This window comes from Ceratotherium simum, chromosome 26 (assembly GCF_057802395.1).
Source record: "Ceratotherium simum simum isolate JZ-2026a chromosome 26, ASM5780239v1, whole genome shotgun sequence".
In the NCBI taxonomy this organism is placed as follows: Eukaryota; Metazoa; Chordata; class Mammalia; order Perissodactyla; family Rhinocerotidae; genus Ceratotherium; species Ceratotherium simum.
The window spans coordinates 35,978,367-36,005,235 of NC_141925.1; the positions used below are offsets into that span (position 1 = coordinate 35,978,367).

At 52.0% G+C, this 26,869-nt stretch overlaps 1 protein-coding gene across 1 annotated transcript in view; it reads right to left on the minus strand.

Moving 5' to 3' along the window:
• TNRC18 (trinucleotide repeat containing 18) overlaps positions 1-26,869 on the minus strand; it is an 89,692-nt gene that overhangs the window by 4,670 nt on the left and 58,153 nt on the right. Inside the window, 10 exon segments of the mRNA XM_087417500.1 lie at positions 1,503-2,845; positions 3,219-3,383; positions 4,119-4,235; positions 7,148-7,256; positions 7,348-7,423; positions 7,954-8,071; positions 10,054-10,195; positions 10,571-10,723; positions 14,545-14,975; positions 25,583-25,828. Coding sequence (XP_087273626.1) covers positions 1,503-2,845; positions 3,219-3,383; positions 4,119-4,235; positions 7,148-7,256; positions 7,348-7,423; positions 7,954-8,071; positions 10,054-10,195; positions 10,571-10,723; positions 14,545-14,975; positions 25,583-25,828 — 2,900 coding nt within the window.

A 26,869-nucleotide genomic window follows, 5' to 3' on the forward strand; every position in this document is an offset into this window, starting at 1 on the left:
GCGGCCCAGAGGAGAGCAGGAGCTGAAGGGGTGGGGGAGCCCTCCCTGACGTTCTGCTGTGCATCCCTTCCCTGACAAAGGGGGAATCCCCCGTCCTAAAGAGCTCTCCGGGGGTGCAGCCTCGGGCAGGTGGAGCCGCCCTCTCCCACTCCGGGGGTTTCTAACTGCCCCTGGGGGGCACGAGGAGGAGCCCTAAAAGGCTGCTGAAAGACGGAAACCCCCACGCTAAAGTCTTGATTCAGAACATCCCTCAACTTCTCTGGCCTTGTTGACACACTCCAGGGAGCTGACCCGATGCAAATACGCCAGAAGCTTCCCAAGCTCTTAAGAGGTACATTGCCAGAGACCCCACAAGCTCACTGCTGTCAACCCCCAAACCCTAAACCTGCCCTGGCAGGAAGTGGCTCTGGAGAGGTATAGACCTAGCAGGGCGTCTCCTCCCTGCCTGTCTCAGGTGTGGCCTCCAAGGACCCAGGACTAGTGAGACGGATGCCATGGGTGAACCTGGCCGGCTGCACCCATGGACAAGCTCACACATCTAGTGGACAAAAGCCCCCAGGCTCTTCCTGTCCAGGGGGATGGGACAGACCGGTGGCCACAGAAGAGGCTCCTATTCTGCACATGGAAGCACGCGTGTGCGCATGTGTGTATGCATAGGCAGTGCATTTGTGTACACGTATACATGTGTGCCTGCATGTACTGTGTACATGTGCATGCACGCGTGTGCATGTATGTTTCTGCATGCATGTATGCAGGTGTGTGCGCATGTGTGTACTGCACTGTGTACGAGTATACGTGTGCATGCATATACGGGAATACATGTGTGTGCATACATGTACGTACGTGTATAAGCATATGTATGCCTGTGTGTGCTGCGTGTCCACATGTGCAGCTGGTAGGCAGGCACAGAGTGGGTGGGAAGGGCTCCTCCTGGAGAACCAACCATCCTTTACTGTAGGGGTGGCCTCGTGACCCAGACCTGGCCAACCAGAATGTTCTGCTTTTCGGGCCACACTGATCGGCTCAAGACTGGGCATGTGATGCAGCCAGGCCCCGGGACTCCAGCCTGGACTTCTGCTGGCAAATAAAGGGAAAGGGCCCTCTGCTGCGATTGTGAACGGGTCGGCGGGAAGCCTTGAGCCGTTCTGCCACATGAAGGCCGAGAGCAGAAACGAAGCTAACGCAAAGCAAACCAGGCTGCCCGGCTGAGAGCCCTGCTGCACGGGACTCAACACCCGCCAATGGGGTCTGTGCTGGTCCCGGCACGCTGTCCTGACTGGCTTCTGCGGAGGGGTGGGCCTGGGTCCCGGGAACTGGAGGGCAGTGCTGCTCTGTAAGGACACGGACTTGGGAGTCAGGCGGAGACTCAGCATGCCGTCCTACAAACGGGAGAGCCAGCCGCTCCCCCAGCCCTCCATGCCAGGGGGACAGGAAGGGAGGAAGGCGGGCAGCGGCAGTCAGCCGCCAGAGGAAGATAAAGACTCCAGACCCCGCTGCGCTACCTGGGTGGGCTTGCCGAACCACTTCCAGAGCTGCCGGGCAGGTAGGAAGGCGGCAATCTTGGGCCGGTTCTCCACGGACGGCAGGCGCTGCCGCTTGGCCAGCTCCTTGGTGGTGGGGAGGTGGACCCCCTCTCTCTTCTTGGGTCGGCTCTTGGCCCCGGCCCCGGCCTGCGCCTTGGGCTGCAGAGGCTGCGGGGGCTGTGGCGGGGGAGCCTGGGGTACGGGGGCCGATGCCTTCTTGCCCGGGGAGTGGGCTGAGGAGCGGGCCTTGCCAGTCTGCTTGGGGGCCTTGCTGGGGAGGGCTGGGGGGGCAGAGGGCCCGGCCGCGGGGGCAGGGGCTGCCTCATCGTCCGAGCTGCAGGAAGAATCGTCTGTGGTGGAGGAGGAGGAGGAGGAGGAGGAGGAGGAGGAGGAAGAAGAGGAGGAGGAGGAAGAGGAGGAGGAGGACGAGGAGGAGGAGGACGACGAGGAGGAAGACGACGAGGAGGAAGAGGAAGACGAGGAGGAGGAAGACGAGGAAGACGAGGAGGAGGAAGAGGAGGAGGAGGCCCTAGAGCTGGAGGCACCGCAGGTCCGGCCCCCGCCGCCCCGGCCTTCCTCCTCTCCCTCTGTCTCTGAGCTGCTGCTGCTGCTGCTGCTGCTGCTGCTGCCACTGTCGCTGCTGCCGCTGCTGCCGCTGCTGCTCTCCGACTCCTCGGCCCCGTCCTGCTCCGCCTGGCCCTTGTCGGGGCTCTTGGGGTTCCCCGAGTCCTCAAACGTGAGCCCGGCCCCGGGCTCCTGGGCCAGGTCGCCATCGCCGGCCTTGGGCCGGGCCGCCTTGGGCTCGTTGCTGCCCGCTGCCGGGGGGTAGCTGCCCAGGCCCAGGAGGTTCTTGGGCTCCTGCCAGCTCCCAGCCCCGGGGTCCTCCCGCAGAAGCAGAGCCTCTTTGGCCTTCTTGCTTTTGGGTGACATTACACCCTCGTGGTCCAGCTTCACGAGCAGCTCTGCCTCCTCCCCGGGCCTCCGAACGCCCTTGGCAGCCGACTCCTCGGCAGCCCGAGCCTTCTTGGGCTTGGGGCGGGTGGCGGGCATGGTGATGGGCATGGTGACAAGGGGGGCCGGGGCCAGGGCTGTGGTGGGGGCCGGCAGCTCCCCAAAGGGCTCAGGAGCCGGGCAGCTGGCAAAGGTGGATGGCGCCGTGCTGGGCTGAGGGGGTGCTGGGCGAGCCTTGGGGGCTTTGGCCCGCTTGTCTGCGGGCTCTGGTGGGCTCTTCTTGGAACTTGGGGTGCTGACGGGCTCCAGGGTCAACGGGGTGGAGGGGACCTCATCCGTTGAGCCCCCCTCCTCCAGGACAGCAGCTCTGTCTAGAAGAGAGAAGGGAAGAGCAGATGTGAGGCCGGGGCAGGGGCTTCCCAAGCCCGAGCGCCTGCCCCAGTGCTGGCTCCACGGCTCCTACGTGGGGCCCAGGAACGGCGCCCTCTCCAGGATCACAGTCATCCACATATTGTGACCCGAGTGGTCCCGGTGGCCTTGGATCTTAGTCTGAGCACTTTTCTCTGGATTCTGGAGCAAACACACCCTGGCTGATCTCAGCTCTGCCTCTGAGCCCCAGCTTCCTGACTGCTCACCAACCGTCAGAGAGCAGCTCCCACAGAGGCAGGAGTGGTCTCTGTGCCAAGACCCCGCACCCCCAAACCGGCCCTTGCGTCTCGGGGGGTCAGGGTGTGGGCCACGTACCACCCTTGGCTTTGGTGCTAGGCTTCCGCCCGCGCCCTCGCGCCTTGGCGCCGGTCTCCTCGGACCCTGGCGCACCCCCATCTTTGCTGTCCCCGGTGTCTTTGCTGGTCTTCCGGCTGCGGCGCTTGGCGCTCGGCACCAGGAGGGCCGGGGACGGCTCAGCACCTGCAGGGCAGGACAAACAGCGGCTCAGGCCTGGTCTCCACTCTCCCAACCTCTGGAGCATCCTCTGTCACGGGGAGCAGGGGTGGGGAGGAACTGGAGGACACTGTGTGTATGGTTGACCCCACTTGGCCTGCCTGGCAAGCTGTGCAATTGGGGAGGAAGGCCCCATCTGCAGGAACACAGCCCAGGTGTCTGCACACGAGAAGCTCAATGGAGGCTCCTCGAATGAGCGGACTGGGAGAGGCTGAGCAAAGATGCTGACTTTGGTGTTTTTTATGATTCCCTTCAGTGGTGCTTAAAACCTCTGAGGTTCTGGACCCCTGAAGGTCAGGCAGTCCTGGGTCCGAGTGCTGGCTCTGCCTCTAACTAGTCATGGGTGTGTGGGTAGTCATTTCACCTCTTTGAACCCGAGTTTCGTATTGGTCAGTCAAAGGGGACGGCATTTCTGTCACACAGGACTGAGACAAGGATTCAAGGCTATGGTGGACTTACATAGCACAGAGCTGTCCATAACAATTACTGATCCCTTCCACGGCCTGGGCCACCTGGCCTTACAGGCCTCGGGATGCAGACCCGGGGAGCCGTGGGATCCCCTCTCCAGAGCCCGTCCTGGGAACCCCCACCCATGGTTTCTGCCATTTCCTTCCCCTGGGGGTTCAAATGGTCGAAATGGCGACAGAGTCCAGAGTCTGAGGGAAGCCAGGTGAGGGCCCAGGCAGCAGGACCACCACTCACACTGGATCTTATAGTCGGGAGGCAGGAGGCGGATGTGTGAGAGGGGAATCCTTCCTGTGTCTCCGTCGTCAAACTCCACGGTGATCAGGTCCCCATCGTCCTCGAGGCCCAGCAAGCCTGTTGGAGGAGGGGCAGGGTCAGCGGAGGCCCGCGGACCTCTGGCTCCTGGCGGGCACGAGAGCAAAGTGGAGGCCAAACAGGCCAGTAAGCAGCCCTGGGCTAGGATGTGTAAGGGCGGGTATGCAGTGGTGCAGAATGTGGGCTTCAGAGCCACACGGTCCCGACGGGAGCACTGGGTCTCCCATTCTAGCTGAGTGTGTGTCCTGACTTCGGAGACACATGCCTGAGGCCACTCACTCCCCGGGCCCTCCCCAAAACAACACAAAGGCAGGTGAAGGAACAGTCAAGGACAGAGGGAGTGGGCGAGGGGACGCAGCAGGTGGGAGTGCCAGCGTTTCGGAAGACGACGTCCGCATGGACGAGAGGGACTGACTCTGGTCTCAGCGGTCTCTGCTCTGTCGGGGGCCTGAAAGGAGACGATGCCAACGAGAAGGAAGCTGGTTTTCACAAGGAAACCCCACAAAGTCTCGGGCCCTGGAGGCGCCAAGCACTTCTGGAGGCAGGGCTGCAGGGGACCCCAACCCTGGACAGGCTGAGGGTCACAAGGCAGCAGAAGCCGGGAGGTGGACGTCTGGGGAGAGATTCTGACGGACACTGGGCACAGGGAGGTGCGTGGTGGGCGCCCCACCAACCAAGGTGACAGGGAAGTCTGCACACTGAATAGTAACCCCTAGCCCCACTCCCAAGTGCCAGGCACTGAGCCCAGATCCCCAAGGATAGAGGCCTGGGGCAGAGCCGCAGGGGCAGGCACTTGGGGCCCCCAACAACACATTCCTGCGTGCCACTGTCAGGAGACCCTGCCCATGCATGGGTCTTCCAATCCACTTGTTGAGGATCCCCAGAGACACAAGGACAGCCTGTAACGAAAAGCAGACACCAAACAGAGAGTGGAGGGGAGCTCGAGAAGGAACACAGAACCCAGAGATGGGGAGGGAGACCTGGAAGGAAGGGAGATAAGAAACCTAAAATGAAAACAACAGGTCCTCAAAGAAAATTAAAAAAGAGAGAATGTATCCATGAAACAAAAAAAATGATAAAAAAAAAAAAAGGAATAGTCAGAGAATAAGAACAAACTTAGGAATTTTTTAAATGATAGCAGAAATTTCAAAAATGCAACAGAATAGAAAGGCCAGAAGGTAAGGTTGGGTAAATCTCCTAGAAAGTTGAACAAAAAAGATAAAGAAATAGGCAATAATAGGAAAAAAGATACCAGCATTGAGGGCCACCAGAAGAGTGTGAGTTCCAGGGAAAAGAGAGTAAATGAAGGAAAGAAACTCTCAAAGAAGGAATACAAGATATGTCCAGGAAGGATAAAAGGAAATTTGCTTCAAAATCAAAGCCCCTCTCCCCCAACTACCCAGCACGCATGCGCGTACACGCACACACGCACACACACAGAAAACCACATGAAATTCTACATCTAGAAGATCCTAAAAGCTTCCAGAGAGAAAAAGCAGGCCTTCTACAAAGATTTGGGAATAATCATGACATTGAACTTCTCAGACAACATTGGAAGCTAGATAAAAATGGAACAGTGACTTTGAAATGACAAGGGAAAATTATTTCCAACCTAGAATTTATACCCAGCTCAACTATCTCTAAAGAACAGGATAAAATAGGGGCCAGCCCAGTGGCATAGTGGTTAAGTTCGCACACTCCACTTCGGCAGCTCGGGGTTCATGGATTCGGATTCCTGGCGCAGACCTACATGCTGTTCATCAATCCATGCTGTGGTAGCATCCCACATACAAAACAGAGGAAGACTAGCACAGATGTTAGCTCAGTGACAATCTTCCTCAAGCAAAAAGAGCATTGGCAACAGATGTTAGCTTAGGACTAATGTTCCTCACCAAAAATAAAAAAGAATAGGATAAAATAGAGATTTCAGGCACACACATGCTTGAGGAATTTACCTCCCTCAACCCTTTCTCAGAAAGCTATAGAAAGATTCTCAACTACAACAAGGGAATGAGACAGGAAGAGAAAGGCACAGGTGCAACCCAGGAGAGAGATGGAATTCTCAGAATGATGGCAAGGGGAAGTCCCAAGAGCGACGACACCCAAGCGGCAGGCCTAGAAAGCAGCTAGCCCATCATGGTTCAGGGGACAGAAAGCTCTGGGAGATCAGAATCAAGACAAACTTTCACCATACTAAGAGGACTTCCTGCCCAGCACCCCTGCTCCCATCTTCTGGGTATGTACAGATATTAGGTGGGCAAGGGGTGGACTGTATTTGGCATCTGGGGTTTTTTTTTTTTTTGATGCCATGAACATCCACATCCACATCCCCATCTCCTGGATATGCTGGTTTTGCAATAGCTAAGGGGTGCACTGTTTGAGTAGCTGCTGCTTTCGTATGTCTGACATCCATACCTATGTCTTCTGAGGCATCTGTTATTTCTGTCTGCTAACAACATCCCAGCTTTCCTGGGGAAGCTGCCTTCCCATCTCTCTCAGGCCACATGTAAAATTAGGAAGCACCCCCACTCATCAGCTTCAGTGATGAGCAAACAACCCAGGCCCAGCTGATCAGACTCACAGCAGTGGGGCCCATGAAATCCACGTGATCCAAGCCAGTTCAGTAGGATTCCATCCTAGGACTTATATGGGAAAAGCGAGAAGTTCTCTGACGACAGGATTTGTTAAGATGGTGACACAGAGGCCCTGAGGAGCTGAGTGTGAAGCCAGCACAGATAGAGCACTGCTGACAGCCTGAGTCCTGAGGACACCATGTCCACAGTATGGGGGTCCAACCGTGCCCAAAGGCCCCATACGTTTTCAGTTACAGGAGCTGATGAAATTCTTTATGCTTAAGCCAGTTGGAGATGGGTTTCAACCAAACAAATCCATACTGATACATTAGGAAATGGGGGTGCCAGAGGGGGTCTCGGGGGAGCAGAGCACCTCACCTCGGACCACAGTGCCCGGGTAGAGGCAGCGGTACTGCTGGCTCCAATAGGCCGCGATCCTGGTCCCTTGCGGCAAGAAGCGAGTGGAGGCTGGCCTCACATCGATGATCTGGGAAGGCGAAGGATTGAGTGCCAGGTGGAGACCAGGAACAGCCCCGGCCCCCCATCCTCCCAGCGGCCCTGCCTCCCCTCCCGCTCACCGCCTCCTGCAGCAGCTGCTCCAGACAGTAGATGTGGGGCCGGTTCCCACGTTCACCCTCTACCACCACACGGTATCTGCAAGGCCAGGGCAAGTGTGGTGTGAGGTGGCAGAGACCGGGGACGGCCCAACAGGGGCCCCTGCACACAAGACTCCTGGCGCCACCACCACCAGCTCTACCTCCTAGACCGCTGAGCTGTGACATCAGAGCCTGAGGGTTTGCTGACTCGCTGTGCAAACTTGGGGCAAGTCTCTCCCCTTCTGGGCCTCAGTTTCCTCATCTGTACAACTAGGAGTTGCAGATCCAAGAGAGGTCAGCACACTCTCTCATGCCCCTTCCTGCTGAGGCCCTTGCCACCTGGGGGCCGGCCACGCCCACCCCAGCACACCCTGAGTGTACTGTCCTCCCAATGTCCTCTGAGCCCACCCACACCCCTTCGAGGTAAGCACCATTCGCCCGGTTCTATGGAGGATAAGCTGCAGCTCAGACAGAGGAAGCAACCTGCCCACAGAGGCCCAGCAAGCACCCCGGATGCAGGACTGGGCAAGGTTCTTCAGGCTCTGAGCCGGGCGCTGCCCCTGCCCGGTCCCCTAGTCCCCCACTCACATGTCTGGTGAGTGCACCGTCTGCACGTGCCCGGCGTACAGCAGCTTGTCATCCATGGGGATGAGCACACGCAAGCCGTCTTTCAGCTCGTCCTTGTCGATGATGCAGGAGCGTGGAGCTGCAGGAGGGCGGGCAGTGAGGCGGGGCTAGAGCCAGGGGGCCACCAGGAGACCCTCCCTCCATCCCCTCAGGCCTGCCTGGTCAACCCTGAGGCACCCCTCTCAGAGCGGAAGGCCTGGGGTGCCTGGGGAAACCTGCAAGGCATATGCACCCGTGTGTGTACACACCTACTCGCCTGCACAGACAGCCTCGTGTGGAGATGTGCATGCACACACAGTGTGCACATGGGGTCTGTGTGCAGCCCCTCCCCTCCCAGCCCTAGGTGTCTGAAAGACCCCAGGCAGGTGTGAACTGGGGCTGACAGCCTGCACACACTGCCCACCCCGCTCCCAAAGACCACCACCCCGAGCCAGGCATGAGGCTCTAGGTCATCAGCCCCCCACTGCTGCCCCTTTGGCCAAAGCTCTGGGAGTTTCCATCGGCTTTTTCTCCACCTGGAATGCCATTTGTTCTGGAAATCAATCCTCCACAGCCAAACATCCCGACCCCGCTGTCAGCACTCACTGCTCCCAGCAACTCATCTCTCGCTGTCCTCAGCCCAAGGTGCCACTCCCCTTGGCTTAGGCCTCCCCTTCCTGGGAACCCCCCCCACCAGACCCTCCTCAGTTCTCCTCCTCCAGGCTCCACCAAGCTGCTGAGGCCTCCTGGGCCTGCTCTTCCTCTTGTGGGACCTCGAACCCGGCCCCTCCGTGTCATTACCGAGAGACCCAGACAGCTCGTGGGGGTGGATGGAACCACCAACCCACCTCTCCTTCCCTGCCTGCACCCACACCCTTGCCACAGCCTCCCCGTGGCGGGAGTGGACTTACCACCCCTCGACATTGGGCATAACCATGTGACCCGCTCTGGCCAACAGCACAAGGGTAGGAGTGACCGAGGGCCAACTCAGAACCCGGGCCTTAAGAGGCCTCATCGGTTTCCCCTCTCTCTCTTGAGCCTCTGGCAGCTTGGCCATGAGAACATGCCCTAGCTAGCCCACCAGTCCAGGGCGATGAATGGCCACGGAGCAGAGTGGTCCCTGCCTCCCATTATCATGGGAGCAAGCCCAGCTGAGGTCAGCCCAGCCACCCTGAAGACAACTGAGACACAAATACTTACTGCTATCTACCACTGAGATTGAGTGACTGCTTGTCATGCAGCAACAGCTGACTCATACACTCCCAATGAGGTGACAAAGTTACCCAGGGCCGGCCCTGCTCCTCCTTGTGCTCCACACCCGTCCCCACCCAACTCACCCCTCAGTCTGTCCTCCGAGCTCCAGACCCCCAGGTCCAAGTGCTACTGGACGGCACTTCCCTGGGATGTGCTCCAGGCACCCCAAACTCCAGCCAGCAAAGGCCGGCACATGAGCTTCCCCCGCGCCCCTCCATGACCCATCTCGGCAACAGCTGTTCCACTCAGCCCACCACCACCAGTCTGCACCCCTTCCCTTCTCATCTGCTCACACAACCCACCCCACAGCCCGTCTACTCCCCCTCCTAAGGCGCTCAAACCCACCCTGTGTCCCTCCCTGCTGCCCCCACGGCAGCCCCACCATTGCTCACCTGGATCCTCGCAACAGCCTCCTAACTGGACTCACTGCCCCGCCGCGGGCCCCTCCAATTCATTCTCTACACTGCAGTCCGAGAGCTCACTGCAAAACCAACCTGACCACACTGATCTCCCACCTACAGCCTCTGACTGCTTCTTGTTTTCATCACAGTGAAGACCAAACTCCTACCAAGGCCTGGGAGATTTTGGGTGATCTGCCTCTGGCCTCCTCCCCAGCCCAAGGCCACTCTCTCACCCGCAACTTACTAAATCAGAGCCAAACTGGCCTTCTTGCAGTTTACCGCAGGCACTATCTCAGGGCCTTTGCACATGCCGTTCCCTCTGTCACCCTATTCCCTGCCCATCTCAGGCCCTGGTAAACTTCCCCAGGGCAACCTCCTGCACCCCCATAGTCCAGGCCTGAGCCAACACAGCATTGCAGGCACTCACCTGGAGTTAGCGGCCGCTCCACAGCCCCACCACGTGGCAGGTGCTCATCCTCAGAGAAGCTCGAGTCCTGGTTGGGTTCAAAGTCCTCCTCGGCAGCCATGCTCTCCATCAGCTTGCTCACAGCTCCCCCCTTCCCCCGGTTCTGGGGACAGAGTATGGCCCACCAACAGCTTAGGACATGGCATGAGAGTCCTGCCCAGCTGGGACCCTCCTTGGAAACTCTGGGTCACAGGCTGCAGTGGCATCTGCCACATGTGCAGTGAGGGGTTCCCAGCTGGGCTCACCCCACAGGCCAGAGGGAGGATGAAATGGACCCATAACCCACCCGGCTGGGGCCTGCATGTGCTGAGGCAGCACGTCCAGCCACACACAATGGATCTGGGCAAACAAGCTTGGCCGGGGGCTGGCCGGGGTCTAGCTGGCGTGGAGGGCAGACGCCCAAATCAACTGAGCAAAGAAGCCCACCCAGGCCTGGGGGAGCCCATGGGACCTGACTTACTTGCGCGGCGAGCCTCACCTCTTTCTTCACCTCCTTCCCTTTGGCCTTGGCCTTGCTCCTCTTGGCGGTGGCCGGGGAGCTGGTGTGAGGGGCCCGGGCCTCCGGGGGCAGGGCGGGAGCGCGGGGCGGGGGCAGCACAGCTCCCGATCCCGCCTCCTTCCCCTTCTTCTTCTGGGGGAGGAAGCAATAGAGCAGAGCCATCAGAGGGCAGGGAAGGCCCAGCCTCCCCACCACTCGCCTCCTGAGAGAGGAACGAAACACCCTCCCTCCCCCCAGCCAGTATTTTTGGTTTCAATCTTAGTTGTTTTATTACTACTATATATTACTTGTTAAAAAAAAAAAAAAAAAACACCCAAGTGTGTTTACGTGCAAGTTCCTCTCCAACGATCCTATCAACTGAACAGAAGTAACTAGAGTCACCAGTAACAGTGTGGGGTATCCTTCCAGAACTTTCTACAAGCACTTATAACCGTGTAAACATGAAGGCTATGCAGACACGTTTGTGCACACAGTATTTTTTTTAACTAGATGGGAATTTACCAAAAGTCCGGCTTCGCAACTTTCCCCCCCAAGTAGATCTGATACACACAGAGGTAGCCACATTTTTTATTTTTAACAGCTGCCAATGTGCTGCAGCATGCAGGAGCCGCAATTCATTTAACCACTCCTCTAACGATGGACACGTAGGCTGCTTCCATTTTTTTGCTCTTTCACATGATGCCATGAAAAACAACAGTACCGATTAGTTCCACAGACATATTCCTGGGAGTAGTGCTTAAAACCGTTGGGCTGCTGCCTGAGTCGCTTCCCGAACGCCTGTTACTTTCCACTTGCCCCAGCAGTGGGGGGCCACCTCCATCCCAGCCCAAAGCCCCTCCGCGTGGTGGAATGGGGCACTCCCCCTCCCTGGTGGGGCGAAAACTGGGCCCAGCGCTCGGGGCTGTGCACGGCCTCACTCATCAGAGCAAAGACTCAGAACCAGCCTAGAGGTCCAGCCACCTGTCAGAGAAAGGCTGGAGCCCCAAGAGAGACAGTTACAAGCTTTCATCACAGAGCTGAGAGGCCTGGTCTGAGGAGAGCGGGAGGATGACACTGTGTGCCACTGGCAGGCTCACACCAGTCAGCTTGACCCAGGGGTGACGGGTGGCAGGGCAAGGCAGGGGGAACATCAGGCTTTTTAAAAGAGACATTCCTAAAACATAACCAAGTCAAGAGACCAGGGGAGGGGGAGAATTAAGAAACAGGAAAAGATAGTACCAGGCAAATGTTGCCAAGACTACAGAAGCCACAGCTTCTCCATCAGACGCATGAAACTCTAAGCCAACAGCATGAAAAGCGACAAGATAGGAAATGTTATAGGGATAAAAGGTATCCGGTTTAATCCCCATTTTGGGAAAAAACATACACATACACATACACACACACACACACCCATTACATTGTCCTGTTTCTGAGGCACGTTTCAATTCTGTTTGCATCTCTGAAGTCAGAGGCATCTTGGGGGGTGAAGGAACATTGTTAACATGGGTATGTTTCCTCTCCCCCTAATGTCTGTTATTAAAGGGACAGCTCATCCTATGGCACACGTCTCTGTAGCTGGACACACGGGGGAAAGAACGGCAGCAGAAACAGTATCTCTGAGTGGATATCTCTCCATCTTCCAAGTTACTGTTATAATCAGATAAAACTGGTAACTGTTTCTTTCCCATTTCTGGGAACCTTATTATTTTTTTCAAATAAGAAAAACACCCCAAAGGTGACAAGTCTGTACAGAGAATGGAGATGGTCATCGCCATGGTAATTTCAATGGCAAAATACCATTGTCGACCAAATCACCGAGGGCCAGCATGGCTGATGGCGGGAGACAACGGAAACCAGGGACAGCCAGGGGGTGGGGTGTTATCCAGCCATTTACAAATATTGATTAAAAAAAAAAGTAAAGTAAAAGCTCATGGTAAATGAGAATGCACAAGATATAAACCCAAGTCTAAAAAGCAGGATACGAAAGTGTATCTCAAAAAACCATGACCCGTGGCTGCTCCTGGGGTGATCTGCCGGGTATCTGACTGCCCCTTTCGTTGACAGTTAACCTGCTGTTTCAGTCGCTTCCTGTACCACCAGGGGGCTGGGACTGGGCGAGCCCCGGTCCTCTCTCCAGCAGGAGGCGCCATCTTGGGAGAGGCCCAATGAGGCAGTGTGGCCCCGCGGTCAGCGCCCAGGCTCTGGTGCTAGACACCCCGTGTTCAAAGCTCTGCCCCGATGATCCTTAGTGCTGCGACCTGGTGTGGGTTACAGGGCCCCTGTGAGGCGCAGCTGATGCGATAACCCACCTCATGCGGTTTTGTGAGTAATAAGAAATCTCTATGTGGTCTCTGGCCCCGGGGCCTGACACAGAGCTCCTAAACCCCTCGGAATGTCCTGGGTCACAGGAGCGCCTTTTGTTCTAACGAGGCGACTCCTGGTAAGCTTAGACAGCTTCAGGATGGGGCCTGGTCACCAGAAAGCCAAGCCACCACTAGAAGTGTGGAATTTTCAGCTGCACCTCCCATCCTCCAGGGAGGGACGAGGGGCTGGAGATTGAGTTCATAATCGACCATGCCAAAAGGAGGAAACCTCCATCAAACCCCTACACGACGGGGTCTGAACACAGTGGGGTGCTGGGCAGGTGACACACCCAGAGAGGTCACAGAGGCTCTGCGCTCCTTCCCCCACGCCTCGCCCTGCACGTCTCTTCCACCAGCTGCTCCTGAGTCGGATCCTTTAGAACAAACAGTAGCAGTCAGTCAAGTATCTTCCCGAGTTCTGCGAGTCATTCCAGTGACCTATCCAACCTAAGGCAGGGGTCAGGAAAATCCCCAATTTACAGCCGGTCGGCCAGAAGCACAGGTGACAACCTGGGACTTGCAACTGGCATCTGAAACTGGGGCTAGGGGCTTAACCTGTGGGGTCTGTGCCAACTCTGGGTAGTGAGTGTCAGAAAGGCTGTGAGTAAACAGCTTTCCTTTATCAATAAATGAAGTAACGGCGGTCAAGTGGTCAAAACACACCTGGGCCCCACCGTGGGTCTCCTGGCATGATCACCATCATCATCATTACGTATTGTTCCAGCAAGCCTTCTCCCAGGCCTGGAAAACCCTGAGACGGCTTCAGCCGCGAGCAAACAAGAGGCAAGCACGGATGAAGGTGCTTGTGGATGACACTCAAATGTGGCCCCTTCCTCACCATACCCTGCTATCAGAAAACCAATCCCAAGTCTCATCCCTTTTTGTGACTTTCTCTAGAATGTTACTGTTATTTGAGGGTCATCCGCTATCAGGGACACGGGGTAGAGAGGCCTGAGTCAGAGACGACTGTCGAGAGCTGGCTGTTGGGTCTGAAGGCAACCACCTAAACAGGGAACAGCTGGCCATTAACTTCCTAGCAGCCAGTGCAAAAAGGGTAACAAGTCTAATCATCATAGAGTTCTTGAAAAGCTGGTGTTCTCAACCTGGGGTGTCCACAGAGAGAATTGAGGGAATATGTGAACTTGGACGGGAATAAAGAAACCCCATCTTTATTTTCACTAACATCTGAAGAAATGAGGTTTTCCTTCAGGTGTGGGTGGAGGCCACAAACCACAGTAGGACCAACGGTGTCTAAGACTTTGTCACCAACAGAAATCACTCCCATGCAACTCATGACAGTTACCACAGAGACCTTGAAATATCGTTTAAGCTCATCGCTTCAAGATAATGACATTACTAGACCTGCTGCCAGGTACAAAAGACGTTCACGGAGGAGCACAGAGAGGGCCGTATCACAGACGGAGGTTTACAGGAGCCCTGTTTTCCTCTGGGGTCCCGAACTTTTCTCTCACATTTTAGAAGGTTATTCTGAGACGGGAGGCAAAGGGTCCATGGCAGACACTGAAGCCACCTCCTGAGGCTGGGCGGGGTGGGGCCTGGCATCCGGGGCCCCTTCCCGCTGCCCCCACCTGTGCACTGAGCCCCTACCTTCCTGGGGTCCTTCCTGTCCTTGGCACGGCCGGCGTCCTTGCGCGGGCTCAGCGGGCCACCTTTGCCGCAGCGGCTGGGCTTGGTGACAACGGGCACCACACTGCTGGGTGCTGGGGCCGCGGCCGAGGCGTCGTGCAGGAAGATGCGCTCGCTGCGCCGCCGCGTCCACAGGTCGTCGTCGCTGGCCTCGGGCCCCGCCTCGAAGCCGGGCTCCTTGGGACCCCGCAGCTTGCGGGCCTTGCGCCCCTTCTCCGTTGCCAGCTTGGCCTTGTCGGGGCTGGTGGGGCCGGGACCCCGGGCGCCTGGCGCGGGCGTGGCCAGGGAGGGGCCTGGCTCCCCCGGTCCCTTCTTGGGCCGCAGCAGGCCGGCAGGTGACCGCTTCCGCACCTTGACCTCACTCTCCGAGTCGGTGTACTCGAACTCCGTGCCTGGACGTGGGGCGAGGGAGGGGCTGTGGACAGGGGCTCCTGGACTCCACTTCCCACCCAGCCAGCTGCCCTGGCCACCAGCAGAAAGGCCAGAGACCCGTTCCAGGGGAGGAACCTGAGGCCCAGAGGAGGAGGACCCACCTGGCCACATGCCTGTGAGGGGCAGGTCCTGCTGGCCCCACTCCTGTCCCAAACCGCCCTGGCTGCCCAGACTCTGCTTCCCATCCCTCACCCCCAAGGCATCATCTGGGAAGGTGAGGAGTCCTGCCTGGGCCCGCATGAGCTTCCCTACTGCCTCTTGTGTGCCCCATGGGAACCCCAGAAGCCAGGGCAGGCGAGCCGGGGAGGGCCCCACACCTGCAGGGGCAGGAACCGCTGAGGGAAGCGGGTGGGGAAAGCCCATGCAAAATCCCCGAGCCCGGCGGGGCCTCTGCTCCCTTCCTGGTGCCGCTTCTCAGAGCTGGGCAGTCCCTGGCACTTTACAGAGGCAGGCCCCACCAGAACCCACACAGCCCAGGGGCCCAGCCCCTCCTCTCACCCCAGAGGCCGCCCCTTCCCACTGCCAAGGGGCCAGCTTCCTCGGGCATAGGGCAGCCCTGGGTCTCAGGGCCCAGCTCCTGGGGTCCTTGAACACACAACCTCTCACCAACACCCAGCTGAACTCTGTCCCTTCAAACCTCCAGGCCTTTGCTTCTGTTGGTCCCTCTGCCCAGAGCACCATCTCTCCCCTGACTCCTACCTGGAAAACTGTGGCCTTCTCTCTGAGAAGACCCACTCAGCACCCTGGGGAGACCTCTGTGCACCCCCATCACCACAGGCACATCTCACACTGTAGGGTTCCTGTCCATGTTTCCCCCTGGGTTGACCACCACAGAGGAAGACTTGCCCTGGGTCCCACAGCACATGAGCCAAGAAGCCAGGATGAATTCCAGGCCTCTTGACCCCTGGGCAGCCGGCAGCCTGCCCATGAGGGCTCCTGTGGGAGGCCGGGCCCCATTGCCCCAACAGATGCAGCCACAGCAACAGGAACCAGGGTGGGGGAAGGAGACACACTCCATGGGAAGGAGCCATTTGCAAAGCTTAATGATCCTATTAATTAATCCTTTGTTAACAGACTTCCTGCTGCACAGGGAGGCAGCTGGGTGGGGGGCTTTCACAGCTGATTAGGGTGCAGGCCATAAAACACAGGCTGGAGAGTTCTGCTGCTGGGTATGGCGGAATGAGACCCCCCGATGACAGCCCACCTGCAGAAAACCTAGATGCACATAAAACACTGCAGGTGCACTACACAGGGCAGGGGTACCAGAGAGTGGACAGAGCAGTGACAGAGAGTGGATGCACGCTTGGAAGTGGGGAGACTGAAGCTGTGTGGCTAAGACAGGGTTGGAGAATAAATATTCATGAGACCAATGGGATAGCATGAACAGTACCTGGGACAGAGGAAGCGCTCTCTGTGAGTGTGCTGCGGTGGGGACAAGCAGGAAGCCCAGAGACAGGGAAGGATCTGCCGAGGCCTCACTGCCAGACAGTGCCAGAACAGGGAGGAGAACCCTCATCCTTGACCCCCACCTAGTGTGCTGTGCTCCTGCCTCCTCCCAAAGAAGTAAGGCAGTCAAGGAGGAACAGAGGAACAAAAAAAAGACTCAAAATAAGAAACAAAAGGGTGAGACACAAAGAGATGCAAGTCAAAGGATGAGAAAGATATACCTGTAAATAGCAACCAAAAGAGAGCTGGGGGGCTACCCTAATATCAGACAAAACAGACTCTAAGACAAGAATTGTTACTGGAGACAAAGAAGGACATTTTAAATTGAGAAAATGGTCAATCCATCAGGAAGACATAACAATTATAAACATACACAAATACATTCCAAAAACATATTTAAAAGATTATACACTATGACCAAGTGGGATTTATTCCAGGAATGCAAGGTTGGTTCAACACAAAAAAAAATCAGTGTTAAGACACCATATTAATAGAATAAAGGACAAAAACCACAGGAACATCTCAAGAGGTACAGAAAAAATAACTGACAAAATCTAACACCCTTTCATGATAAAATCAGTCAACAAACTAGAAATAGAAGGAACTTCCTCAACCTGACAAAGGACATTCCTGATCAGTATGATGACCACTAACATCATACTTAATGGTGAAAGAATGAATATTTTCTCCCTAAGATCAGAAGACAAAGATATCTGTTCTCACCACTTCTATTCAACATTGTACAGGAGATTCTAGTCAGGGCAATTAGGCAAAAAAAAGAAATAAAATGTGTACACATTGGAAAGGAAGAAGTAAAACTATCTCTATTCTCAGATGACATGACCTTGTATTATAGAAAGTCCTAAGAATCTACTGAAAAACTATTAGAACTAATACATGAGTTCAGCAAGGTTGCAGGATACAAGATCAATATACATAAATCAACTGTATTTCTATACACTGGCAATGAACACTCCAAAATTGAAAAGAAGAGAATTCCATTTATAATAGCATAAAAAAAATACTTAGGAATAAATTTAACAAAAGAAGTACAAGACTTGTACAGTGAAAGCTACAAAACATTGCTGAAAGAAATTAAAGACCCAAATAAATGGAAAGACATCTCAGGTTCATGGATTGAAAAACTTAAATTGTTAAGATGCCAATACTCCGCAACATGATCTACCAGTTCAACACAATTCCTGTCAGAATCCCAGTTGGCTTTTTTACAGAAATTGACAAGCTGATCCTAAAATCCATATGGAAATGCAAGAGACTCTGAAGCACCAAGACAATCTTGAAAAAGAAGAACACAGATGGAGGACTCACATTTCCCATTTTCAAAGCTTCCTACAATAATTCCTACAGTAATCAAGACAACATGGTACTGGCACAGGAACAGACATATAGATCAATGGAATAGAACTGAGGGTCCAGAAATAATCCTTCATATTTATGTTCAATTGATTTTTGACAAGGGCACCAAGAGCATTCAATGGGGAAAGAATAGACTTTCACCACGTGATACTGGGACAACTGGATCTCCACGTGCCAATGCTCCCACATCACTCCATACACAAAAACTAACTCAAAATGGAGCACAGACCTAAATGTAAGGCCCAAACTATAAGACTCTTAGGAGAAAACAGGACTAAATCTTTGTGACCTTGGATTAGGCAATATTTTCTTACATACAATGCCACAAGTACAAGTGACATCAGAAGAAATAGATAAATTAGATCTAATCAAAATTTAACTTTTCTTTCAAACAACACTATCAAGAAAGTGAATAGATAACTCCAGAATGGGAGAAAATACCTGCAAACCATGTATCTGATAAGAAAGTTATAGCCAAAATATATAAAGAACTCTTACTCAACAACAAAAAGACAAATAACCCAATTAAAAAATGAATAAAGGATTTAAATAGACAGTTCTCCTAAAATGGCATACAAATGGATACTAAGCATGTGAAAGGATGCTCGACATCATTAGTTATTAAAGAAATGCAAATCAAAACCATAATGAGGTACCACTGCACCCCACTAGTATGGCTATCATCAAAAAGACAGATAATAACAAGTATTGGCGAGGATGAGGAGAAACTGGAATTCTCATACACTGCTGATGGGAAAATAAAATGCTGCAGCCACTTTGGGAAAGTCTGGCAGTTCTTTAAAAGGTTAAACATAAAGTTTACAAATGACCCAGAAATTTTACTCCTAGATTTGTACCCAGGAGAACTGAAAACAAGTCCACACAAAAATGTGTACATGAATGGTCATAGCAGCATTATTCATGATAGCCCAAAAGTGAAAACAAAAACAAAAAAGTAGATAAAATGTGGTGAAACCATAAAATGGAATATTATTTAGCCATAAAAAGGAATGACGTCACACAAGAAGAAATAGACAATCTGAATGGGCCTATACCGAAATCAATAATTAATAACCTTCTAAAACAGAAAGCGCCAGGCCCAGATGAGTTCACTGGTAAATTCGACCAAACATTTTAAGGAAGAAACTATACTAATCCTCTACAATCTGTGTCAGAAGATAGAAGAAGAGGTAATACTTCCTAAGTCATTCTATGAGGCCAGTATTACCCTAATACCAAAACCAGACAAAGATACTCCAAGACAAGAAAACTAGAGAACAATATTTCTCATGAACACAGATGCAAAAATCCTCAACAAAATTTAGCAAATCAAACCCAACAATGTATGAAAAGAATTATACAATCACGACTAAGTGGGATCTATCCCAGGTATGCAAGGCTGGATCAACATTCAAAAATCAATTAATGTGATTACATTAATACATTAATACATACATAGCCTGTTGATTAACAGGCTAAAGAAGAAAAATCACATGATCATATCAATAGATGCAGAAAAACCATTCGATAAAATCCAACACCCATTCATTATAAAAACTCTCAGTAAACCAAGATCAGAGGGGAACCTCCTCAACTTGATAAAGAATATCCACAAAAAACCTGCAGCCAACATCATACTTAATGGTGAAAAACTTAGATCAGGAACAAGGCAAGGATGTTCCCTCTCACCACTGCTTTTCAACATCATACTGAAGTCATAGCTAATGCAATAAGACAAAAAAAGGAAATAAAAGGTATACTGATTGAGGAAGGAAGAAGTAAAACTGTCTTTGCTCACAGATGACACGATTATCTAGAAAATCCAAAAGAAGTCGACAAAAAACAAAAAGCAAAAAAACAAAAACAATCTCCTGGAACTAAGAAGTGATTATAGCAAGGTTGCATGATACAAGATCAATATGCAAAAGCCAATCGCTTTCCTATATATTAGCAATGAACAAGTTGGAGTTTGAAATTAGAAACAAAATACCCTTTACATTAGCACTCCAAAAAATGAAATACTTAGGTTAAATCTAAAAAAAATATGTACAAGATCCATATGAGGAAAACTACAAAACTGTTGAAAGAAATCAAAGAAGACATTCCATGTTCATGGATAGGAAGACTTGATATTATCAAGATGTCAATTCTTCCCAACTTAATCTACAGATTCAATGCAATCCCAATCAAAATCCCAGCAAGTTATTTTGTAGATATTAACAAACTAATTCTAAAGTTTATATGGACAGGCCAAAGACCCAGAACAGCCAACTCAATGTTGAAGGAGAACAAAGTCAGAAGACAGACAGTTCCTGACTTCAAGACTTACTACAAAGCTACAGTAATCAAGATGGTGCAGTATTGGCAACAGAACAGCCAAGTAGACCAATGGAACCAAACAGAAAGCCCAGAAACAGACTGCCATAAACATAGTCAATTGACCTTTGACAAGGGAGGAAAGCCAATACAACAGAGAAAAGATAGTCTTTTCAACAAATAGTGCTGAAACAGTTGCACATCCACAGGCGAAAAAAAAAAAAAGAATCCAGACACAGATCTTACACTCTTCACAAAAATTAACTCAAAATGGACCACAGGCCTAAATGTAAAATGCAAAACTATAAAACTCCTGGCATATAACATAGAAGAAAATCTAGATGACCATGGTTGGGTTTGGCAGTGAATTTTTAGATACAACACCAAAACCATGATCCGCGAAACAAGAACTGATAAGCTGGACTTAATTAAAATAAAAAATTCTGCTTATGAAAGACAAGCCATAGACTGGGAGAAAATATTTGCAAAAGACAGACCTGATAAAGGACCGTTACCCAAAATATATAAAGAACTCTTAAAACTCAACATTAAGAAAACAAACTGAAAAGTGGGCCTAAACCCTTAACAGACACTTCATCAAAGAAGATATACAGATGGCAAATAAGCACAAGAAAGGATGCTCCACATCATATGTCATTAGGGAAATGAAAATTACCATAATGAAATACTACTACACACTTAGGAGAATGGCTAAAATCCAAACACTAACACCCAACGTTGGCGGGGATGTGGAGCAATAGGAACTCTCACTCACTGCTGGTGGGAACGCAAAATGGTACAGCCACTCTGGAAGGCAGTTTGGCAGTTTCTTACAAAACTAAATATACTCTCACCATGTGATCCAGCAATCACACACCCTGGTATTTACCCAGAGGAGCTCAAAACTTAGGCCTACACAAAAACCTGCAGACAGATGTTTATAGCAGCTTTAGTCAAAATTGCCAAAACTTGGATGCCACCCACATGTCCTAGATATCCTTAAGTAGATGAATGGATAAATGAAGTGTGGTCCATCCAGACAATGGAATATTATTCAGTGCTAAAAAGAAATGAGCTATCAAGCCATGAAAAGACGTGGAGGAACCTTAAATGCACATCACTAAGTGAAAAGTCAATCTGAAAAGGCGACATACTGTATGATTCCAAGTATATGACATTCTGGAAAAGGCAAAACTATGGGGACAATAAAAATATCAGCAGTTGCCAGAGGTGTGTGGGGAGGGGAGATGAATAGGCAGAGTACAGAGGACTTCTAGGGCAGTGAAACTACTCTGTATGATACTATAATGGTAGATACACGCCATTATACATTTGTCCAAACCCACAGAATGTACAACACCAAGAGTGAACCCTAACGTAAACAATGGATTCTGGGTGATGATGAAGTGTCGATGAAGGTTCATCAATTATAACCAACGCACCACTCTGGTGGGGGAATGTTGATAACAGAGGGGCTATGTATGTGTGGGGGCAGTGAGTATATGGGAAATCTCTATATCTTTCTCTCAATTTTGCTGTGAACCTAAAACTGCTCTAAAAAATAGGTCTATGTAAAAAAATAAAAGGAATGGAGTACGGATACATGTTACAACATGGATGAAACTTCGAACAATTACACTAAGTCAAAGAAGCCAGACACAGAAGGCCACATATTGTATGAATTTCATTCACATGAAATGTCCAGAATAGAGAAATCCCTAGAGACAGAAAGTAGTGGTTGCCTAGGGCTGGAGGTTTACAGGAATGGGTATTGGGTTTCTTTCTGAGGTGATGAAAATGTTCTGAAATTAGACAGTGATGATTGCTGGACAACTCTGTGAATACAATAAAAACCACTGAATTATATACTTTAAAAGGGTGAATCTTATGCTATGTGAATTATATCTCAACCAAGCTGTTGTTTTATAAAATGGATAGATTCAAACTCAACCATAGCAATGGTTACATTAAATATTAATAGATTAAACAGTCAAATGAAAAGACAGAGATTTCAAAAAGGATTAAAAAAAAAGGACCCAACTATAAGCTGTCTACAAAAGACTGACTTTAAACATGATGACAAAGGTAAAATGAGAGTAAATGGATGGGAAAAGATACACTATGCAAAGAGTAAGCAAGAAAGCTGGACTGATTATTTAATACCAGATAAAATATATTTCAAAACAAAATGTATTACAAGAGAGAAAAGACTACTTCATAACAAAAGGGTCAATTCAAGAGGAAAACATAACAATCATAAATATGTATACACTCAATAATAGAGTTTCAAATATGTGAAGCAAACATTGACAGAATTAAATTAAAAGGAGAAAGAATTCTGCAATCATAATAGGAGATTTTAACACTCATCTCTAAGCAACTGATAGAACTAGACAAAAAACTAACAAAGATATACAAGATCTTAACACTTTCAATCACACTGACTTGACGGATAGGATTGACTGATTTACAGAATGCTCTACCTCGTGACGTCAGAATACATATTCTTTAGGTGCACACAGTACATTTACTGGGAAAGATCATATATCCTCAGAGTTTAAAAATTTAAAAAGATTGAACTTATACAGAGTGTGTTCTCTGACCAAGATGAAATTAAGTTAGAAATCAGTAACAATAAGATAACCAGGCAACGCCCACCAATAGCTGGAAAACAAATAACACTCTTCTAAATAATCATTGGCCCCATTTGAGGAAAGCATCCTAGGAGCTTGTTGGAAAACAAGGATTTTTGAGATGCACTAACATTCTGCCTCTACACTGTTTCCAATCTTTTTAATCTACAGAGCCCAGACTTGGGCTGCAACATCCAACTGGATTTCCAGCCTCCAGCCAGCCCTGTTCTCTTCAGATGGGTGAGCGCCGGCCACCTGAATTGACATGAGCCAATTTCTCAGTCGATCCTGTTGCTACTGTTTCTCCTGACTAATAGGGATTTTGTTCAATCCAGGGGAGACTGCCAGCAACCAAGGACGTCAGGTCAGTCCTGAACAGGTTTTTCCTCCAATTACAACCCAAAGTTTACATAACGTCTTCTTGTCCTTATACCATTTACTTGTGCCATTAAAATGTGTGATTGTAAACAGACAAGGAGTTTTACCACCCCTAGATTTTCTAATGGTTTAATGAATTCTATGTCTAACATAACACATTCTCAAAGCTATACATCCAGTTACCTTTACATTTGAAAAATCTGGTCATATGACCAGCATGTACTTAAAGCTACCTAATGGTGGAATTTAATAAAGTACAATAAAATGTGAAATAAATAAATAAATATCATTGGATCAAAGTAGAAATTACAAGAGAAATTGGAAAATACTTTGAACTGAATAATAATGAAAATATGACAACATAACAAAATGTGTGACATGCAACTAAAGCAGTGTTTAGAGAAGGTTGATAGCTCTGAATGTCTCTAGAAGAAAAGAAGGTCCCAAGTCCATGACCTAAGCTTGCACCTTAAGAAATAGGAGGTGCTGGAAATTATATCCAAAGTGAACAGAAGGAAGGAACTAATAAAGAGCAGAAACAAATGAAATCAATAACTTCTAGCCAGACTAACTGAGAAATTGGAGACACAAATTATCTATATCAGCAATGAAAAATGAAGCACCACTACAGATCCTTCAGACATTAAAAATATAAAAAGAGGGGGCTGGGCCCATGGCCAAGCGGTTAAAGTTCTGTGCACTCCGCTTCGGCGGCTTGGATTCGCAGGTTCAGGTCCCAAGCGCAGACCCACTCCACTCATCAGCCATGCTGTGGAGGCATCCCACATACAAAGGAGAGGAAGATGGGTGCAGATGTTAGCTCAGGGCTAATCTTCCTCAACCAAAAAGAAAAAAAAGAGGCATATTGCCAACGAATGTTAGCTCAGGGCAAATCTTCCTCACCAAAAAAAACATAAAACAAAACATATATATATAACAAGAGGATAACTTGAACTCTCTGCCAATACATTTGACCATTTGAATGAAATGGATGTCTGGGCAAGTGCAGAAGCCTAAAGGTTCTAGGACAGCTGGTGCATTAGGGGGTGGGCTGGGGGCTGTGGACAGGTTGATGACGTCTGAGCAGCCACAGTCTGAGGGTGGAGGGTCAGATAGGTGGAATCTGACCAGACAGCAATGGGGAGCCAGTCAGGGGTTCTAAGCAGAGAAGTGGCCTGGTCAACTTTGAGCTTTGAGGAAAAGCACTCCAGCTGTGTAAAGAATACCTGAGGGGGTGAGCCTTGGGGTAGGCCAGCGCCACTGTCCAAGGAAGCCAGGCCCGAAGCCCCCAGGGAACAATGGGAAGACACAAGGGTGAGAAGGAGGGAGAAGGGAGAGGAAGGAGGCAGGGCCAGGGCCTGGAGGCTGGTGTGGGTGTCGGGGAGTTAAGTGAGGCTGCCCCAGAGACCGGGGTCCCAGGAGGTGGTAGAGGCCACTGGGAATAGGGCTTTGGTCCGGGAGCCTGCAGAGTGCATGAGGCCAGGAGCAGCTGGAGGAGGCCTGGGCAGGCAGCCGGGCAGCACCACAGCCCGTTTTCCCTGTCCCAGCCGCTGCCAGGAGGGCCTCATGTGTACCCCTGAGGCTCAGAAGAGGGCATGAGGAGATCAGCTGGGAGGCCAGAGCAGCTGCGCTGACGACCCAGCCTCCACTGAGGCCAGATGAGCTCACAGCCTGAATACATGCAGGACTATCTCAGTCTCGAACATCAACCCCAGGTGCGGGTGGGCTGGGTGCAGGTGGGGACACTTGGCCTGGTGAGAAGGGGGATGGGCCCCAGCAGGCAGGGATATGACTGGAGACGCAGAGAGGAAGGAAGCCGGGCCAGGACAAGGCCGAGCCTCTTGCCGGAGTGTTAGCACCTGCTGCCTCCATTTGCTGATCAGATCACAGAGCCCCTGGCAACCCCGACTCCTCCAGGCCCCAACCCCAGGCCACATGAGGCCTGCCCCATCTGGGCCCACCCATCTCACCAAATGAACCCCCTCTGATGCCCCAAATGTAAAGAAGCTTCCCCTTCCCTAAACCGTTGCAAAGCCTGTCCCTTCTGCCTGCACCTCTGCTTCTCCTCCGGATGCTTGGCCAGCTCCTACTTCACTCTCGTGCTTCAGCCTGGTGTCACCAACCTCCCTTGGGCTCCCCCAGGCCCCACGGTACCGATCTGAGGCCTCTCTGCCTCCCACAACAGCCCAACGTTGGGCACCTGAAGTGGGGGGGTCAGGCCATGTTCCCCCTCCTGGGGAACAGTAGGCCAGGCCCGCGTTACCAGTACCCCTGAATGCTCAGGACGGGGCTGGCCCACAAGGCCGGGCTCCCCCAGCCCCCAGCCCCGCTCCTACCATTCTCTGAGCCTCAGTTTTCTCATCTGCAGGAGGGGGCAGTGATATCCCCCTCCCTGCAACCCACCTGCTGGTACTTACCCAGCAGGCTCTGCCGCTCCTCCTTCTTCCGGGCCTTCTGCTTGGCCTCCAGCTGCACCACAGAAAGGGCCGGCCCCACCGTGGGGCTGGGGAGAGCGCTGGCTGCAAAGCGGGCCAGCAGACCCAGCCCACTCTCCTCCAGGCCTGGCGACAGGGCCCGCTCCCGGGCCCCCAGCCTATAGCCGCTGCCGGCCTCGTCTTCCTCCTCCAGCTCATCCTCCTCTTCCTCCTCCTCGGAACTCTCATCTGGCGTGCAGAAAACAGGGGGCAAGTCAGAGCCTTGGCCTGGGCGTGCGCAGCCCCCCACCACCCCCCACTCAGCCGGAGCACCAGAGCGGGTGCCACAGCTCCAGCCTAGCTCCTCACTCCTCACCAGTTGGGGTAGATCCAGAACCAGCCCACGAGGCCCCCCCATGGCCCAATGCCCCCATCAAAGCAAGCCCAAGCCGTGGGCAGCCTGAACAGCCCAGAGGTGGACAGCGGCTTTGGGAATCAGAGTGGGTTTCTGCAAGGGGAACACCAACATGCACCTGTGCTGTGGGGGGCGACAGACACGCGGACAAGGACTGGAGACAGCTCTCTCCACGGTCTCACGCACACACACACACACGCCCCAACGTACAACATGAAGGCTGAGGAGGGAGGCAGGAGAGAAGAGAAGGAAAGAGGCGAGGGAGAAGAGGAAAGGGGGCTCAGACTGGGGGTCCAGGCACAGGAGCCTGGGGGCAGTTTCACCAGCCGGAAGCCTGGGGGCTGGCAGCAGGAGAAGGTGGAGTTTGGTCTCTTCGTGGGCGGGTAAGGAGACCCCCACAGATGAAGCCCTGAGCAGGCTCTGGGGTCCAAAGTTGACTCCAATACCACGCCCCCTGCTGGGAAGCCTGGGGCAAGTCCCTGGCCCTCTCTGAGCCCCTATTTTCTCATCTGTGGCACAGGGTAGCCCTCGCGGCCACCCACCCAGCTAATGGTAGGGTCCAAACAGGATGACATGTTATGTAGGAGAAAGCACTTTGCAGTCACAAAGAGGATCAAACAGAAACAGGACCACCCTGTCCTGCAGAAAGTACTGCCCCTTGTACTGTCCCTGCAGCCGAAGGAGCCACAAGCTGGGTATGCTTCTTGACCCCCAGGGAGTGGTGAGGGGAGCGGGTGGGCCGGCTAGCCTACTCCGCACCAGGAGACTGAGCACCGGCCTGCTCAAGCACTGGGGCAGCAGAGCAGCACCCGAACCTGAGGTTCGCTGGCTGTCTTGTCGCCCCTGGTCAAGTAGAAGGAGTCTCGAAAGAAGCC